Source organism: Sceloporus occidentalis, unplaced genomic scaffold, assembly GCF_023333645.1.
Source record: "Sceloporus occidentalis isolate IW3139 unplaced genomic scaffold, rSceOcc1.0.p SCAF_6, whole genome shotgun sequence".
Taxonomy (NCBI): Eukaryota; Metazoa; Chordata; class Lepidosauria; order Squamata; family Phrynosomatidae; genus Sceloporus; species Sceloporus occidentalis.
In genome coordinates this window covers 81,664,284-81,680,241 of record NW_028316986.1, presented here as the reverse complement: position 1 = coordinate 81,680,241, position 15,958 = coordinate 81,664,284, and the positions used below count along the sequence as shown (strand labels likewise).

Genomic DNA, 15,958 nt, shown 5'->3' with positions numbered 1-15,958 from the left:
GATAGGAAGTTTTTCAGGAAAACATATGCTCTACTATTAAGCTGTGGTCTTTCCTTTAAAATTAGATTGTTGTATTCATCTTTATCTATTGATGACACAGGCCTTATTTTAATTATCTCTGGCTGTTCTGTAGTTCTGTACAGACTGAACAAGGAATAACTGAGTAATACCTAAGAATGCACAATAATTTGGAAGTTGAAGAGGGAATCATGATCTGCCTATAGGAACATAGTACTTTCAGAGATGGGGAAGATGGTTGCTGTTGCTTGCCTTCTTACACTTGACCACTGAGAGATTTTCTAGATCCAATTTGTTTTCTTTTGCAGCGATATTGAGATTTCCCGAGGACAGAATCCAAAATCTATTGATGTACTTGCCAGGGAGATAGGGTTGCTCACAGATGAAACTGAAATCTATGGCCAAACCAAAGCCAAAGTACGTTTGTCCCTGCTGGAACGGTTGCAAGATCAGCCAGATGGAAAATATGTGTTGGTTGCTGGGTAAGAAGTATTTTCTTTCATTACACTCTCTTACATAACACGTGCAATTTGCATTTGCATTTATTAAGTGGTATTGTTTCCAGATTTTAGTCCACAAATTTGGTCCACAATGTGTTTCCTCATGCTTCCTCCTTATTTGTCTTTCTTCCCTTCTTCAGTTAGTGATGTGTGCTGCCTGGAACAACTTTGTTGAATTTCTCTCATTAATCTTTCTATTGAGTCTCATCAAACGTTAAATGTTGATCTGTGCTACAGGAAGCAGCTTGGCATAGCCTTAACCCTTTCTCTGCCCCATATTATTCCCTGCCCTTAGCAGCTTCCCAAATGTGTGTCTATGAGTGCAAAGTGAAGTAGTGTAATGACTGGTGGAAGAAAAAACCTAACCACCTCACCCACCTCAGTATTTCCCTACTACTCCATATCAGTCTCTCTCAAAACAGCTTCTTTTTTGAGGCAGAGGCACTGCTGTGGTTCTATTACCCACAATTGCATGCAACGTATATGTAGTGCTTGAATGTTCCCCCTTAGTCACACTTTTCTAAAAGCATATCATGTATTAATTCATATGTTGTTGTGCTGCTCATATGCTGTTGTGGTGGTGGAGGTGGAGGTTGTGTACATTCATTTTGTGCTTAAATATGTCACTGTTTCTCTATGATCTTATCATCTCATTTTGACAGAGCCAGTATGGTGCAGTGGTTTGAGTGTTGGACTAGGATTCTGGGAGGCTAGGATGCAAGTCATATTCTCTCAGTCATAAAAGAAGACAATTGAATTGTAAACCTTATCTAAATAAGACAGAATAAAGACCGCCCAAAAAGGGCGGTCTGCCCACACCTTGTTTTGCTGTGCTAGGGAGCCGCAGCGGACAAACCGTGCAGCTCCCTTGCACAGCAAAAAGAACCCTTAAAAAGCGGGTTCTTCTTGCGGCGCCATAAGGACGTCACAGTGCACCACTCGTCACATCCTTATGGGGGTGTGACGTGTGGACGCTAAGCGTCCATTGCGTCAAAATGGCAGCGGCCATGTGCATGGGGCACCGCCATTTTGATGCCCTCGTCACGTGCTAGGGGTGAGGCCAGTATGGGCGGTGTGCCCTCGGCCAACCACTAGCACGTGACGGGGGTGCCGCAAAGGCCTGTCTGGAAAGGGCCTTCATCTTGCCAAGAAAACCCTATGACAGAGTCACTGTAAACCAGAATCAACCTGATGGCACGCAACAACAGGAGCAGCAGCATATTGTCCTGCTTTGCTGATCACTGTAAACTGTCTTGGGAAGTTAAAATATTCTGAAAAGCAGTTTAAAAGATCCCTGAAATCATAATGTTCTCTGCAGATTTACCTGCTTTACCTCTTTAACATTTCACTGCTTCCCCATCCCTAATGTTGGCAGTAGCTGCCTCTTACTACATGCATAATGCCACTAGCTGAGGGAAAGCTGAAAACAATACTTTTCTGGCTACCTCAGGTCTAGTGGATAAAAAGCATTCTAGAGAATGAAGGTAAACTGCCCATATAGAGTTTGTGCAGAATCTTGTGTTTATTGTTTGCTTTTCAGCCAATTCTGACTTAGAGTGACAGTCTTAAAATGAGGCTCATTTATTGATTTATGTACTTTCTATATAGAAATGTCAGTATTCACAACAACAACTTATCTTACTGTCCTGTTTGTAATAATTAATATATAACTCAATAGTTATATTCTTGTTGTATGCCTTCAATTCTGTGTCAGCTCATGACACCCCTGCTACAGGGTTTTCTCAGCAGGGTTGATTCAGAGGTTTGCCATTGCTTTCCTCTTAAGTTGAGAGTGTGTGATTTGCTCAAGTTTCCATGGCTGAGTGGGGATTTGAATGCTGGTCTCCCAGAGTCCCAAGCGCAATACCCACACCACAGAACCTTACCTTGCTCCTTTGTAATGCCAGGTCAGTTAACAATAAGATCCATATTATCTATGACCTCCTCATGGATGAGAATGCCAACCTGGCTGGGAGGAATTTATTACAGCCCTTAAAGACCAGGTTGACAGTGACCTCCCAGAGGACATTTTCTGCAGCCGCTCCCAATTTATGCAATGGCCCGCCAGATGAGATCCATCAAATTACCAATCTAGAGAGCTTTAAAAAAAGTCATTAAGACGGATCTCTTGTGGCAGGCCTTCCCAGAATAAAATACTCAGCCACAAATAAGACTTCCCATCTATTGAACTCTGCCCATGATAATTATTATTTAGATTAGTTGGTTTTTAATATGTAGTTTTTAATCTTATACTGTTTAATCTTGTTTTAAGGTGGGGCAATATGTATATATGGATGTATTTTAACTTGTTGTACCCGCTTTGATTGCCTGGCAAAAAGCGGGATAGAAATAAAAATTTTATTCATTATTATTTATTAAATTGCTATACCGTGCTGTGTCTCATGCAAAATCTAGCCATATTTTAACACTTCATTTAAATGAGAGAGAAAGTAGCAAATGTTAGCGCTTCGGTTAAACTGAATAACGCTGCAACATCCCAAACACTCTCTGGGCACAAGCTCAGCAAATACTGTGATCTAGAGACACACCACAACACAATCTGATACGAAAAGCCAACTCACTTAAGACAAAGAATTGGTTTGTGCTACATTCCCTACTCTGATTGTTGATACCTCTATTACATCTAGGCAGAGGATAGAAAAGTTACTTTTTGAACCACAACTCCATTTTGCACTTTCTTAGTTATAAAGAGAGAAATATTAATATTATCCCACAGGGCTAGCTAAGAGGCTGTGCACACCGACCATAAAGGCTAGCCTGGGGGCAGAGTAGGGGCATAGTGTCCACATGACGCATGCCCCTATTCTGTCCTCAGGGCAGCATGACACATGCCCTGATTCTGCCCTCAGGGTGGCATGATGCCGTGTGCTGCTCCACATGGTGCACATCATCATGGTGCTCCTATGGCACTGCGTCCACATGACTCGGTGCCAAAGGAGTGCCTTAAAGCCACCATGCCCTGGCTATTGCACGCTTTCTAGTGTGCAAAAAGGAGCCGCAAAAGATCGGGGCTGTGGCGTGCAGTTGCTGCAGCCCCAATCCAATGCAACTGGAGGCAGCTGCAGGCCGCCCCTTAAGGGCAGTCTGCACAGCCTCTAAGTGAGACAGGGAGAAACTATGGGGAACCGTGAAAAGGCAGAAAATGGTTTGTGTAAAAATTTCTGCTGTCAGATTTATGGAGAGATGTATGTAGAATCAGATACCAGGTTTGGCTTCGGATACTGTACAATACAGCAATGAATGGACATTTCTTGTTAGACAGCAAAATGTTGTAGGCCAGCCCTGTTGCCTAGATTTTTTCCCAGAGAAGATATTCTTCTGAGCTTGGATTTGAAATCCAAAACTGAAATATATTACAATACTGTCTTGTATGAATTGTGCAAAAAATACCTGCCAAGGACTCATTTTAGCCGGCTCAGCCATTTTTAGAAAGGTCATCTTTGGAATTAAATTTTGTGCTTTGCTGCTCTGTGATGATACTATAGTTTTACACATGTTCAGGGTACTGATTTGAATATACGTTTTCTTTCAAAATGCCCTGATAGATTCAGAATATATTTTTAACCTTCCATTTGCAAGGGATCACTGTTTTCCCAGTGTGAAATGGTAGGGTGACCATAACATTGGAATTCCCATTGTTTCTGTGGGTAAGTATAAACACCTATAGTAAACCTAAATGTGTTTTTGCACAGAGAGGAAACAGAGGTTGGTAGCAAACCAAGATTGAAAGCAGTCCACATTATTAGACAGCTTAGAATCCATGGTACTGCAGAAACTCAATATTAATTTATTTGGGAGTCAAGTCTAATATGTTAGTAATTCATATATGTATAGCAGACCATTTAATCCAAAAATTGGTACACTTCATTAATGAAACTGATATTAAGAGCACAATTAACATGTGTTATCTATTCGTGTACAGTCTGCATGATCAGCCATTTTGGTACATGCTCAGCTGTTCCCTTCAGTTTAAAAATGAAATGAAGAAAACATTATATTGCAATAAATGTGCACGGAATGATATTATTTTAACCCAATAGTTTACCCAAGTTCGAGAACTACTGCAGTCCTGACCCTTGACAATGACCAGAATGCAGCAATGTTCTTTCGATGGAAATGTGACAGACAAGGTGCCTCTCCCTAGAAAACCATCTTATGTAACTTTTCAGGGTTTCGGAAATCTGTAGAAGGTGGAGAAAGAGGTTCCCAATTTTACTGCAAGTGCAGCGTTGGATCTATCTCAGTGACATCTCTTTTAAAATTTGTGAATGGATTGGAGAAGAATGGGCTAGTCTACACTTAAGCGTATTATGCAAATTGCTGCAAATTTTTGCATGTTCACATAGACACTTAATTGTCTTCACTTTCCTTTGCAAATTCGTATGTATTTACCCTTCCTCTACCAAAAATGCACAGCCATGCAAATTCATGCAAAGGGGGTGGATGGCCACACATCCAATAATGCCCATACTTGTGGATACTCATGGATCTATTGGTAAGGGTTTGAGGCATCTTTTGCCTCTCCTACAAAAAGCTCAAATTCTTCAGAATTGCACATGGTGAGATCACATTCTGTTCAAATTCAATAAGGAGTATTTAAGTCGTGTAGACCAGCCCAGTGTTGGCCAGTCTACTCAGGACTCCTGATTATAATTTTTCTATGTCTTTGAGTTTTATGTCCTTGAGAACTTGCATTCTGCTGCTTTCACAACAAATACAGGCAAAATGCTATGCATTTTAAGAGATGGTAATCTGTAACAGGCCATTTCAGACTGCATCTCTCACCAGAAGCAAATGTAGTATGCAAAGGACAGCTGGACTTTTTGCATAGTTTCTAAAATTGAAGGAAAGATGTTTCTAATTAGAGGTGGATTTCTTGCTAGAGTCTTCAGGGGGTCATGCTTATAGGAGTTACCCCTTTTGGCTAGCATATGCATGAATGCTTGTATATCCCTGGGAATGAAAATGTAATCCTTAATGTCACATACCTTAAATAAACTACTTATTTCACTGCATGTACTAAAGTATCACAGATTTAAACAGTTAAGTGATGCATATCTTGGCAAAGTTCTTCCTTAGACACTGAGTGGGAGTGATGTGAATGAAAATGTAGTCTTGTTTTGTTTTCTTATTTTTTAACGTGAATTTTCTCTAGCTGTTGAAAGAAATTCCCCAAATGAATTGTCTGAGTGCTTTTGAAATCTAGGCAGAGGCACAATAATTTATCATATCATACTTAGATGTGGGCATACATTTTTGTTTTTAAAACAGAATACAGTTAGAATATGGAACATGGTCTAATTTAATATAATTTAAAGTTTTACGAAGAATATTGGTCTCTCAGGTTTTAGTGCAACAACCTTTGATACATGATACAAGTCATCAGCATCTGTCAAAGAGAAAAGTGTCTGAGGTCATTTTGTATCAGAAACAACTTGATTTAAACTGTTGGAATACTAATTGAGGGATATTGTGGAGAGTGTTGAAGAAGATATATTTGTCCTTTCTAAGCTGCAGTGCTATCATATCCTGTGGGATCTGGTGTCAGATCATCCATAACTCCTCCCTTGACACATGTTGTCATCTGTAAAGAGAATCTATATCTATTTACAATTTGTAAGATATTAAAAACGTGATCTCTACAAATGCCTTTTAGGTATACCCTTTTTGCATTTTAATCTTGCTGTCAATCTCCCTATCACCTATCTCCAAGAACATTGCTCTTTCCACCAACTGGAAAATCAATATGGCTGGTTAAATACAGTTATCATATTTTGAAAAGCAAAAATGAGAGGATGCATTTCTTGATCAATTATTTCAAACTACCGATCACTATGACAACTTGTGTTTGAAATACCCTACTACAGTTGGCCCTTCCCTTATGCGGGGGGATCCGTTCTGGACCCCGCAGCATAGGGGAAATACCACGTAAACTCAAGCCACATTAGAAACAATGGGGCTCGTTCCCGCAGTGCACACCCAGAGTGCCCCATTGTTTCTTCCAGGGTGCGGGAGAAGCCTTTCTGGTGTGGCTTCCAACGTATGCTGGAAGCCGCATATAGCGTGCCCGCATATGATGCAGGCACACTGTATATAAGCTATTTAAATTGCTACTAGAAATTTTCCTAACCTTGATTATATTTAAATCTTGCCTTCCCTTTCCCGCCTCTTCTGGCACTGCCTCACTGACTCCACCAAGCTCCCCCTTCCATTGCCCCCACACAACTGGAGTCTTCTTCAGCCACCTTGCTCAACTCCCATAAGTGTCTCCCTTCTCGTCTTCACCTTAAGTCTCTTTCTCTGTCTGTCTCTCTGAATGCACCATCCCTTCTCCTAATAGAGCTCTCGATGGAAAAAAAACAATTTAAAAATCTGCTTGGAAAGAAATTTTAGCTCTGAAAAAGGGGACATGTCCAGGAAAAGGACATATGTTAAACCTACATTTATAGTCTGGACATTTCTCTCAGTTGAATATTGAACCACTGCTCCCTACCCACCCCAGATCATTGTGAATTTCTGAACTGAAGATAACACATCATTGGCATGGTAGTTGGTCCTTATCTATAATTGTTTTAAAATATTGAAGCATTTTAGGAAGATATACAGCGCGCCTGCATTTTACACGGGCACGCCATAAGCGGCTTTCAGCATATGCTGAAAGCTGCCCTGGAAGAGCCCGTCGTGTGCCCCAGAAGAAGTAATGGGGCGTGCGCCACTTGCCATGGGCGCAAGCCCCATTACTTTCTATGAGACATCAGCATAGGCTGATTTCCCCTTATGCGGAGGGATCCGGAATGGTTCTCCACGTAAGGGGAGGGCACACTGTATTTAGGTGATTTTCTATTTAATATTCCTTGAAAAAAACAGCTGCTAATAAGGATCCATGTACTGTATATACTCGTGTATAAGTCTAGAATTTTTATTTTAAAAATTGACCCAAAAAATTTTGGTTGACTTATCCATGGGTCATTGTAAATGCTTAGCAAAAAGGTAACCATCTCCTTCTGTGAGCAGAGTGATGAAAAGCAAGAGTTAAGCCTGTGGCGCAGTAGAGCGGGGTTGGTGCTCCTTTTAGGTGCTCCAGGGATGGGCTAAGCTCTTGCTTTTCATCACTGATTTAGCCTGATTTTAACCAGAAAAGCTGACAAACATACACAAATGTCATATTTGTGGCTTCAAAGCCTGATTCCTTCTCAGCGCTCCTTTGAGGGGAAATACCAAAGAGCTGCCACCACTGCAATTTTCTCCCCAGGCATTCGAAAAGGTCAGAAGCAGTGGATGGGCAGTGGTGGTAGCTCTTTGGCATTTCCCCACAAAGGAGCGCTGAGAAGGAATCAGGCTTTGAAGCATCTAAATATGACATTTCTGTATGTTTGTCACCTTCTCTGGGTTAAAATCAGACAAAGTTATCACATTTGCAGTGACTCAGCGTTAATTCTCAGCTCCTGCTCCCAGACTCTAGAATGGCCTGTCAGGCGAGATCTGTCAGATTACCACCTTGGAAACCTTTAAGAAGGCTATTAAGACAGATCTCTTCCGGCAGGCCTTTCCAGAGGAGACCACCCATGCTTACCTGCCTCCCCCCTCCCCCTGTTGAACAGCCCTTAGTGTCAAGACGTTACTCCTAATGTTGAGGTGGAACCTCTTTTCCTGCAGTTTGCATCCATTGCTCTGCGTTCTAGTCTCTGGAGCTGCAGAAAACAAGCTTGCCTCCTTATCAATATCACCTCTTAACCTTCTCTTCTCCAGACTAAACATACCCAGCTCCCTAAGGCGTTCCTCATAGGGCACAGTTTCCAGACTCTTCACCATCTTAGTTGCCCTCCTCTGGACACGTTCCAGTTTCTCCACATCCTTTTTGAATTGTGGTGCCCAGAACTGGACACAATATTCCAGCTGGGGCCTGACCAAAGCAGAATACAATGGCACTATTACTTCCCTTGATCTAGACACTATACTTTTATTGATGCAACCTAAAATTGCATTAGCCATTTTAGCTGCCACATCGCACTGTTCACTCATGTTCAACTTGTGGTCTACTTGGACTCCCAGATCCCTTTCACGCGTAGTTTTATTCAGCCAGGTGTCCCCAATCCTATATCTGTGCATTTCACTTTTCTACCCTAAGTGCAGTAACTTACATTTCTCTCAGTTGAATTTTATTTTGTTAGCTTTGGCCCAGCATTGAAGTCTATTCAGGTGATTTTGAATTTTGATCCTGTCCTCTGGGGTATTTGCTACTCCTCCTAATTTGGTGTCATCTGAAAATTTGATAAGTATGCCCCCAGTTCTGTCATCCAAGTCATTGATAAAGATGTTGAATAACACTGGCCCCAGGACAGAGCACTGTGGGACCCCACTGGCCACTTCTCTCCAGGATGAAAAGGAGCCATTGTTGAGCACTTTTTTGGGTTCGGACAGTCAACCAATTACAGTTCCATGTAACAGTTGCCTTGTCTAGCCCACATTTTACAAGCTTGTTTGCAAGAATGTCATGGAGAACTTTGTCAAAGGCCTTACTGAAATTAAGATATACTATATCCACAGCATTCCCTTCATCTACCAAGCTGTTAATTTTGTCAAAGAAAGAGATAAGATTTGTCTGGCATGACCTGTTTCTCTGAAACCCATGTTGACTCTTTGTGATTATGGAATTGCCTTTTAAATGTTCACAGACTCTCTGTTTAATGATCTGCTCTAGAATCTTTCGTGGTATTGGTGTCAGACTAACTGGACGATAATTGTTGTGATCCTCATTTTTCCCCTTTTTGAAGATGAGGACAATGTTTGCCCTCCTCCAGTCTGCGGGGACTTCTCCTGTTCTCCAGGAGTTCTCAAGGATTATTGCCAATGGATCCGATATTACATTTGCCAGTTCTTTTAATACTTTTGGATGTAGTTCATCTGGTCTTGGAGACTTACATTCATTTAGATTACCAAGGTATTCCTGTACTATCTCTTTACTTATTCTGTGCTGAAATTCCCCTATTCTGTCCTCTGCTCCATTATCCTCAGGTTGAGCACCCTTTGCCTTTTCTGAGAAGACTGAGGCAAAGAAGGTGTTGAGTAATTCTGCCTTTTCTCTGTCTTCTGTTCGCATTTTGCCATCTTCTCCACGCATTGGCCCTACCATTTCCTTTTTCTTCCTTTTGCTGCAGACATATCCAAATAAAAGCCCTTTTTATTGTTCTTAACTTCTCTAGCAAGCCTGAGTTCATTCTGTGCTTTAGCTTTTCTGACTTTACTTCTACACATGCTAGCTATTTGTTTGAATTCCTCTTTGGTGATTTCCCCATTTTTCCACTTCTTATACATGTTCCATTTAAAAGTTAGCTCATTTGAAAGTTCCTTAGTAATCTATCCTGGTTTCTTGAGACATCTCCCATTTTTCTTCCTCACTGGAACTGTTTTAAATTGTGCCTTCGGTATCTCCTTTTTGAGAAACTCCCATCCATCCTGAACTCCTTTCTCTTTTAATATTCCTGACCATGGGATCACCCCCAGTATTTCTCTAAGTTTACTGAAATCAGCTCTCCTAAAATCTAGAATGTGTGTCTGACTATGCCTGGCTTCTCCTTTCCACTGCATAACAAACTTCAAGAGAACATGGTCACTTCCACCTAATGATCCCACCACTTGCACTCCATTAACCAAGTCATCCTTTTTGTTTAGGATCATATCTAAAATAACTGACCCCCTTGTTGACTCTTCCACCTTTTGGACAATGAAATTGTCCTTGAGGCAAGTGAGGAATTTTAATACTCTTGGATGTAGTTCATCAGGTCCTGGAGACTTATATTCATTTAGATTAACCAGATATTTCTGTACTATCTCTTTATGTATTCTGTTTTGAAATTCCTCTATTCTGTCCTCTGCTCCATTATCCTCAGGTTGAGCACCCTTTGCCTTTTCTGAGAAAAGTTAAAGGCTATAATAACTGCTTATGTAGCCTCTGTTTTATTTGCTTTGGCATTTCATCCTTTGTGCCACGTACACTTTTTCCTAGCCCCATCCATGTCTGGTTGCTCCCCACCCCACCCCCCCCCACACACACACTGCACAGCCACAATTTACCATAGTTCCCTCTTCATCCATCCAGCTTTTAGGGTGAACACACACAGTTATGCATGCCAAAATTTTTAAAAAAATTTGGCGTCCTTCTTTGCTTCAACCTTTACATCTTTTGTTACATGCCACTAGGTTTTACCCTTGACATATCCAAAGTTCATATAAAAATGGTTAATTTTGGCTCCAGAACCTGCCCTTGACTTGAGGTTGACTTATAGTCTGAGTATATGTGGTACAAATTGAAGTGCCAAATGCTGCTGCCTGACAAATTGTTTCATGGGACAACAGTGCTTTCCATTTCATTGCTAAAAGTGGTAGGCCAAATGTTCTTTTTCGTTCATGCTCACCTAAGTTGCCTTAGATGGAAGGGGATTCAGAGGTCTGCTTTACCATCCTCTCATCATTATAATCAAAAGAAAAGGATTGTAATACTTCAGCCTGGATTAGTAGCTATTCAAGACAAGAGTAGCCATAGAAATTAAACATGTGACCCTTCAGATGTTGTTGGATTGCAACTTCTGTTAGTTGTAACCATTGTAGCCAATAGTGGAGGATGGTGGGAAATGCATCCCAAAAGTATGATTTCCAAATATGATTTTTGCCTATTTGGTGGAGAATTGTGGGAGGTGCAGGGGTGTGGGTGAACTGCCAGTTCTGTTCTTGTTACCAGCACCTGTATATCTCTTCCCCCGCCTCCACTAGCAAGGCAATAGCAGTGTTAAGAGCGGATAACTGTGGCTGAAATTTGATTTTCCCACTTGATAGAGCTTTATGATACCTTTTCCTGAACCAAGATCTGTTAAGGATTAAGGTCATAGGAGCCCCATTCTGCATCCATGTAGGTAACACTGTTTGCTGTGTACAGCAGTCTGGATGATGTGTAAGTACTTTCTTTCAAAAATAGAGCAATTATAATTGAAGAAGGGTATGGTTACATTACCTGAAGAAGCAGGATGGTCTTATACAGAAAACATATTTTCCCCATTCATACTTGGACCAATTAGGCAATAATGGCTCCCATGATACACTAAATAGGAGCATTCATTACATATACTTTAAATTTTGAAAAATGACTTTTCAAGAAAGTTTTGAGGTTTTTTCTTGAATGAAAATCTATACAGAGTTCAGTACATCTTCCAAGCCTTCAGAGCAGCTGCCAAAATTATTGATTATCTTCCTGCAGCTTAAATCAATTATTTAAACAGATGAGGGATGAACATTGTGGTTGGAAGTATTGTATGTATGAATGTAATGGCATTACCAATTTTGGAAAGCCCCATGTTGAAATTAATTGCATTTTTAATTTTTTGGCTCAGTTCATTGGATTCCATATCCTTTGTTAGACAAATCTATCGAAGGGATTTATTTTGCCTTGCTTTATTGTTAGGATTACACCAACCCCTCTTGGAGAAGGGAAGAGCACTGTGACAATTGGTTTGGTTCAAGCTTTAACAGCCCACCTTAAAACAAATTCCTTCGCCTGCCTGAGACAACCTTCACAGGGACCTACATTTGGTGTTAAAGGTACTCATTCTTTAATATTGTAAGACAATACCATAATTTCATACCATAGGACATCTTAAAAGAAGCCAGTGATCCAGAAGTGAGTCTAGGAAAAAATGCTTTTTTAAAATAATGGGAAATGGGGTCCATGTTGTCTAAGTTCAAGGCTGTCAATTTTACCATACTGGTTGACATAGTAATATGTTACTCAAAAAAAGGCAAAGCAGCCGTAGTTAAACTGTGTAAACTAGTGCCCTCTGAACTATTGATTCTTCTTGGTTTCTGAATGATTTTTATTAGAGAATCTTACTGCTGTTTGGCTACTTATGTAATTTACTCCTTCCTTCAGAGTGATGTTGTTGCTGCTGCTCCTGTCTTCATAATATAACATGAATTTATATATAGCCTCTTCTTAATATAAAGGCTTCCTTTTTGTATAGGTGGAGCAGCAGGGGGTGGATATGCTCAAGTAATACCAATGGAAGAGGTATGTATTCTAGATTTAAAAAAAATATTAACACTTGATTGCCCCTACACTGAATTAGAGTAAATATAAAGAAAGAAGTTGAAATCTCTTCAAACCATTGCTTGTCTTTAGTCCAGAAAGTAATTGTTTCAAAGATGGCTAAATATATTTTTACGATGAAGCAGAATACAACATGACATACATAATGGGAAAGCCAACCCTGAATTACATTAATTTCATCATACATTCTAGGATCCTTTTGAACAGTTATGCTCAGCAGTATTGACAAAATAGATAGTCTCGATGTTAAGAAGAGCCTGTATCCAACATTCTGTTTCTAATAAAAGAAGATAATTCATACAACTATTTTGAAGTGCACACTATTTTTGTCCCTTAGTATTCACATTGTAAAACTTTAAATGTCTTCTAAACTCACTTGTATGAATCAAATCAAAGGTTGCTATATCCTGAAAAATGCTTCTTTTCCATCTTGCCTTCATGCATCTGTACTTAGGTCATTCTGGCTTTAATCTATCACATGCTGAACTGAAACCATCTATCTCATATTAAATCTCTTCAGCTACAGTGATGATGATTTCATATTATTTCCACAACATTTTAAAAGTTGTTCATCAAAACTGTTAATCCCACAAGTGAAAGAGCTTGGATTGGTTTCATCTACTGATTCTTGTTTAATGGGGTGTGCAAAATGAATGTCTTTCTCATTTTTCATTCATCTGTAGTTCAACCTTCACTTAACTGGTGATATTCATGCCATTACTGCAGCAAATAACTTGCTGGCTGCTGCCATAGATGCTAGGATTTTGCATGAAAACACTCAGTCTGACAAGGTAAGGTCATCATTTCCACCACTATTTTTTTTTTACAAATTTTACTGTGAATGCTTTATTTTCTGAAGTGCAGAAATTAAAACCTTTCAAATATTTAATCATTGACCATGAATTAATTTATATGAACATATATGATGATATATGAATTTTGTATATAGAAGGCCTTTGAAATATAGAAGCCCTCCTTCTTTGCTTCAAGCATTTTGCTAAGTGTGACAATAGCTTGGTTTATATCTATAGTTTTTCTTTCAATAGGAAAGTCTTAGAAGCTATTGCAAATGGAGTCAAATTTGGAATAGCTTTGGAACATGTATGCAGAACATGCATGCAGTTTATTGGGAGAATCAGGAATGTATTTATAATTTTTAATCAATTTATACAATTTATAATCTTTGTGGGGACTACTAATTTTGTTATGATTTTTGTTGTTGTTTGATCCTAACAGGCCTTATATAATAGATTGGTTCCATTAGTTCATGGAGTGAGGAATTTTTCAGCTATACAGCTTGCACGCTTGAAAGTAAGTTGCTTTTAAAATCTTCAATAATAGTTCATAAGGTTTTTTTTCTTTTCTTTTAATCAAACCCTAATAAATTTAAGATGGTTTTGGGTTTTAATTCGGTTTTCTTATTTTTAAACTAATAAGGGCAAACAGTCCCCAATAAGGTTCAAAGCAACCTATTTATCCTATCACATACTGATTTCTACAGCCAAATAGAACTGTGTAGTTTCTGAAGAAAAAAGTTTCTGAAGAAAAAAAGGTATATCAGAATTTCAATGTTATATTTTCAGCAACTAAGATTTTCAAGATCTAGGGCCTCTTGGATACAGTTGGAGTTACTTCTGAATAAATAACTTCTTCTTTGGGATTGTTCATAGATCAAGAAACCTAGAAATAAAAACCATTACTGTACTGCTACTTTTCAAAGAACACTTTCCCTCCTATTGGTGTAGCAGGTATTTTATCATAATGCAAGAAATAGATTGGAAATATTGCATTACATAGTTGATGAATTCACATGTTATGTTACTGTTCATGAAGATGCAGTTAAGTGTATAACTGAAATAATACTAAGGTTTATTGACCTTGGTTCTCATCCCCTCAGTGGATGAAGAGATATATAATCTTTTACAAGTACATTGAATGTTCCACTATAAATTACTGTCAGTTGCTGACAATAAAGATACATCATCAAAATATGGCAGCCTGATTAAGAGCAGAAATTTATGAAAGATTAATCAAGCATGCATTGGTTAGGAGCATCTACCCCTTGATCAAGCAATAGTTGACTCTAACCATATTTTGTCAGTTTGAATGATGCCATGGTGAAGCAGAAGCAAAAGCTTCCAGACTGTTTGCAGCCAAGTTACATATGCCCAAGGCTCCCTGCATTTCTGTTGATTTATTAACATCAACTACAGTTTACCATGATATCTGAGCATTGCCATAATGCTCAGATATTACTTTTTAGATTTAGTTTATGGTCCAGTTAATGTCATTGATAACCACTGGGTGGCAATGAATGGCTGCAAAGCACTCATGGAGCCTAGTGTTGTTGTTTTTAACCAACACCTACTATCTTTTTAGAATCTATATTTTAAAACAGGCAGTGATGGTTTCTATTTTTTTTCTCTACAGTAAAATTGTTCTTACAGAGACTTGAGTCAAACTTCATTATTTCTGCAGTGCAGATTAGACCTAAGTCTTCTTTATCATCCTAAAGAGAAGGTGTTGTTCAGTGACTCCATGAAATGAGGAGAGTAAGGACACTGGTGAGGTCAGCAGGCACTCTTAGGGTGCAAGAAGATTTAGTAATCCTACTGGATTGTTTTGTTGGTTCCTTTGTATTAATTGAAGGCAACCAGGCTGTGCTTCTTTCTTTTGACCAGCACAGTTAACAACTTCTTTCTAGCACCCACTGCATGCTCTCACAGCATTAGTTCCACACCTTTCAAGTTGTCTTCCCAGTCGTATCTTTTTAGTGGTGAAAGATCAACTTCAATTCATTGGCAAACCAAATGTAAATCCTGACCATAGCCAAACCAACTGAAGTCCCTACAAATGAAAAAACCCAAGATATAAACTAAACAAACCAAACCGAAGGGTTCTAACAAAAACTGTAAATAGCCAGGATAAATAGGAGAATAACTGAACCCTGGAGCAGAACAACCAATATTATTTCTAAAAGGGTATAAATACCCCACTGAAAAGTCTGCAAATGCAAATATATAATGATGATAAAAATTTCAAAAGTCAAAGCCAGAGTAACTGAACCCTGGAAGAAAAAAAAAGTAAAATATCAAAATGGGTACAAAAAACCCCCCTTAAAATTATGCAAATGCAGAAAATAAACTGATATAGTAATAAAAACACAAGGCCAGATGCGTTTCGACTACCGTCTTCCTCAGTGGCCCGCCAACATTCAAAATATAACTAATATATCAACTCCTTAGCTCACACAATGTGACTGCACTCAATTCAAAAGTAGCAATAATCCAAGGTTCAGTTACTCTGGCTTTGAATTTTGAAA

At 39.2% G+C, this 15,958-nt stretch overlaps 1 protein-coding gene across 2 annotated transcripts in view; it reads left to right on the top strand.

The window, feature by feature from the left end:
• Positions 1-15,958, top strand: part of LOC149311003 (monofunctional C1-tetrahydrofolate synthase, mitochondrial-like) — a 185,099-nt gene that overhangs the window by 49,151 nt on the left and 119,990 nt on the right. For both annotated transcript variants that reach the window (XM_089530194.1, XM_089530195.1), the window contains 5 exons: positions 327-500; positions 11,995-12,131; positions 12,551-12,597; positions 13,320-13,427; positions 13,873-13,947. In XM_089530194.1, the coding sequence (XP_089386320.1) occupies positions 327-500; positions 11,995-12,131; positions 12,551-12,597; positions 13,320-13,427; positions 13,873-13,947 (541 nt within the window). The remainder of the gene's footprint in view (positions 1-326; positions 501-11,994; positions 12,132-12,550; positions 12,598-13,319; positions 13,428-13,872; positions 13,948-15,958) is intronic.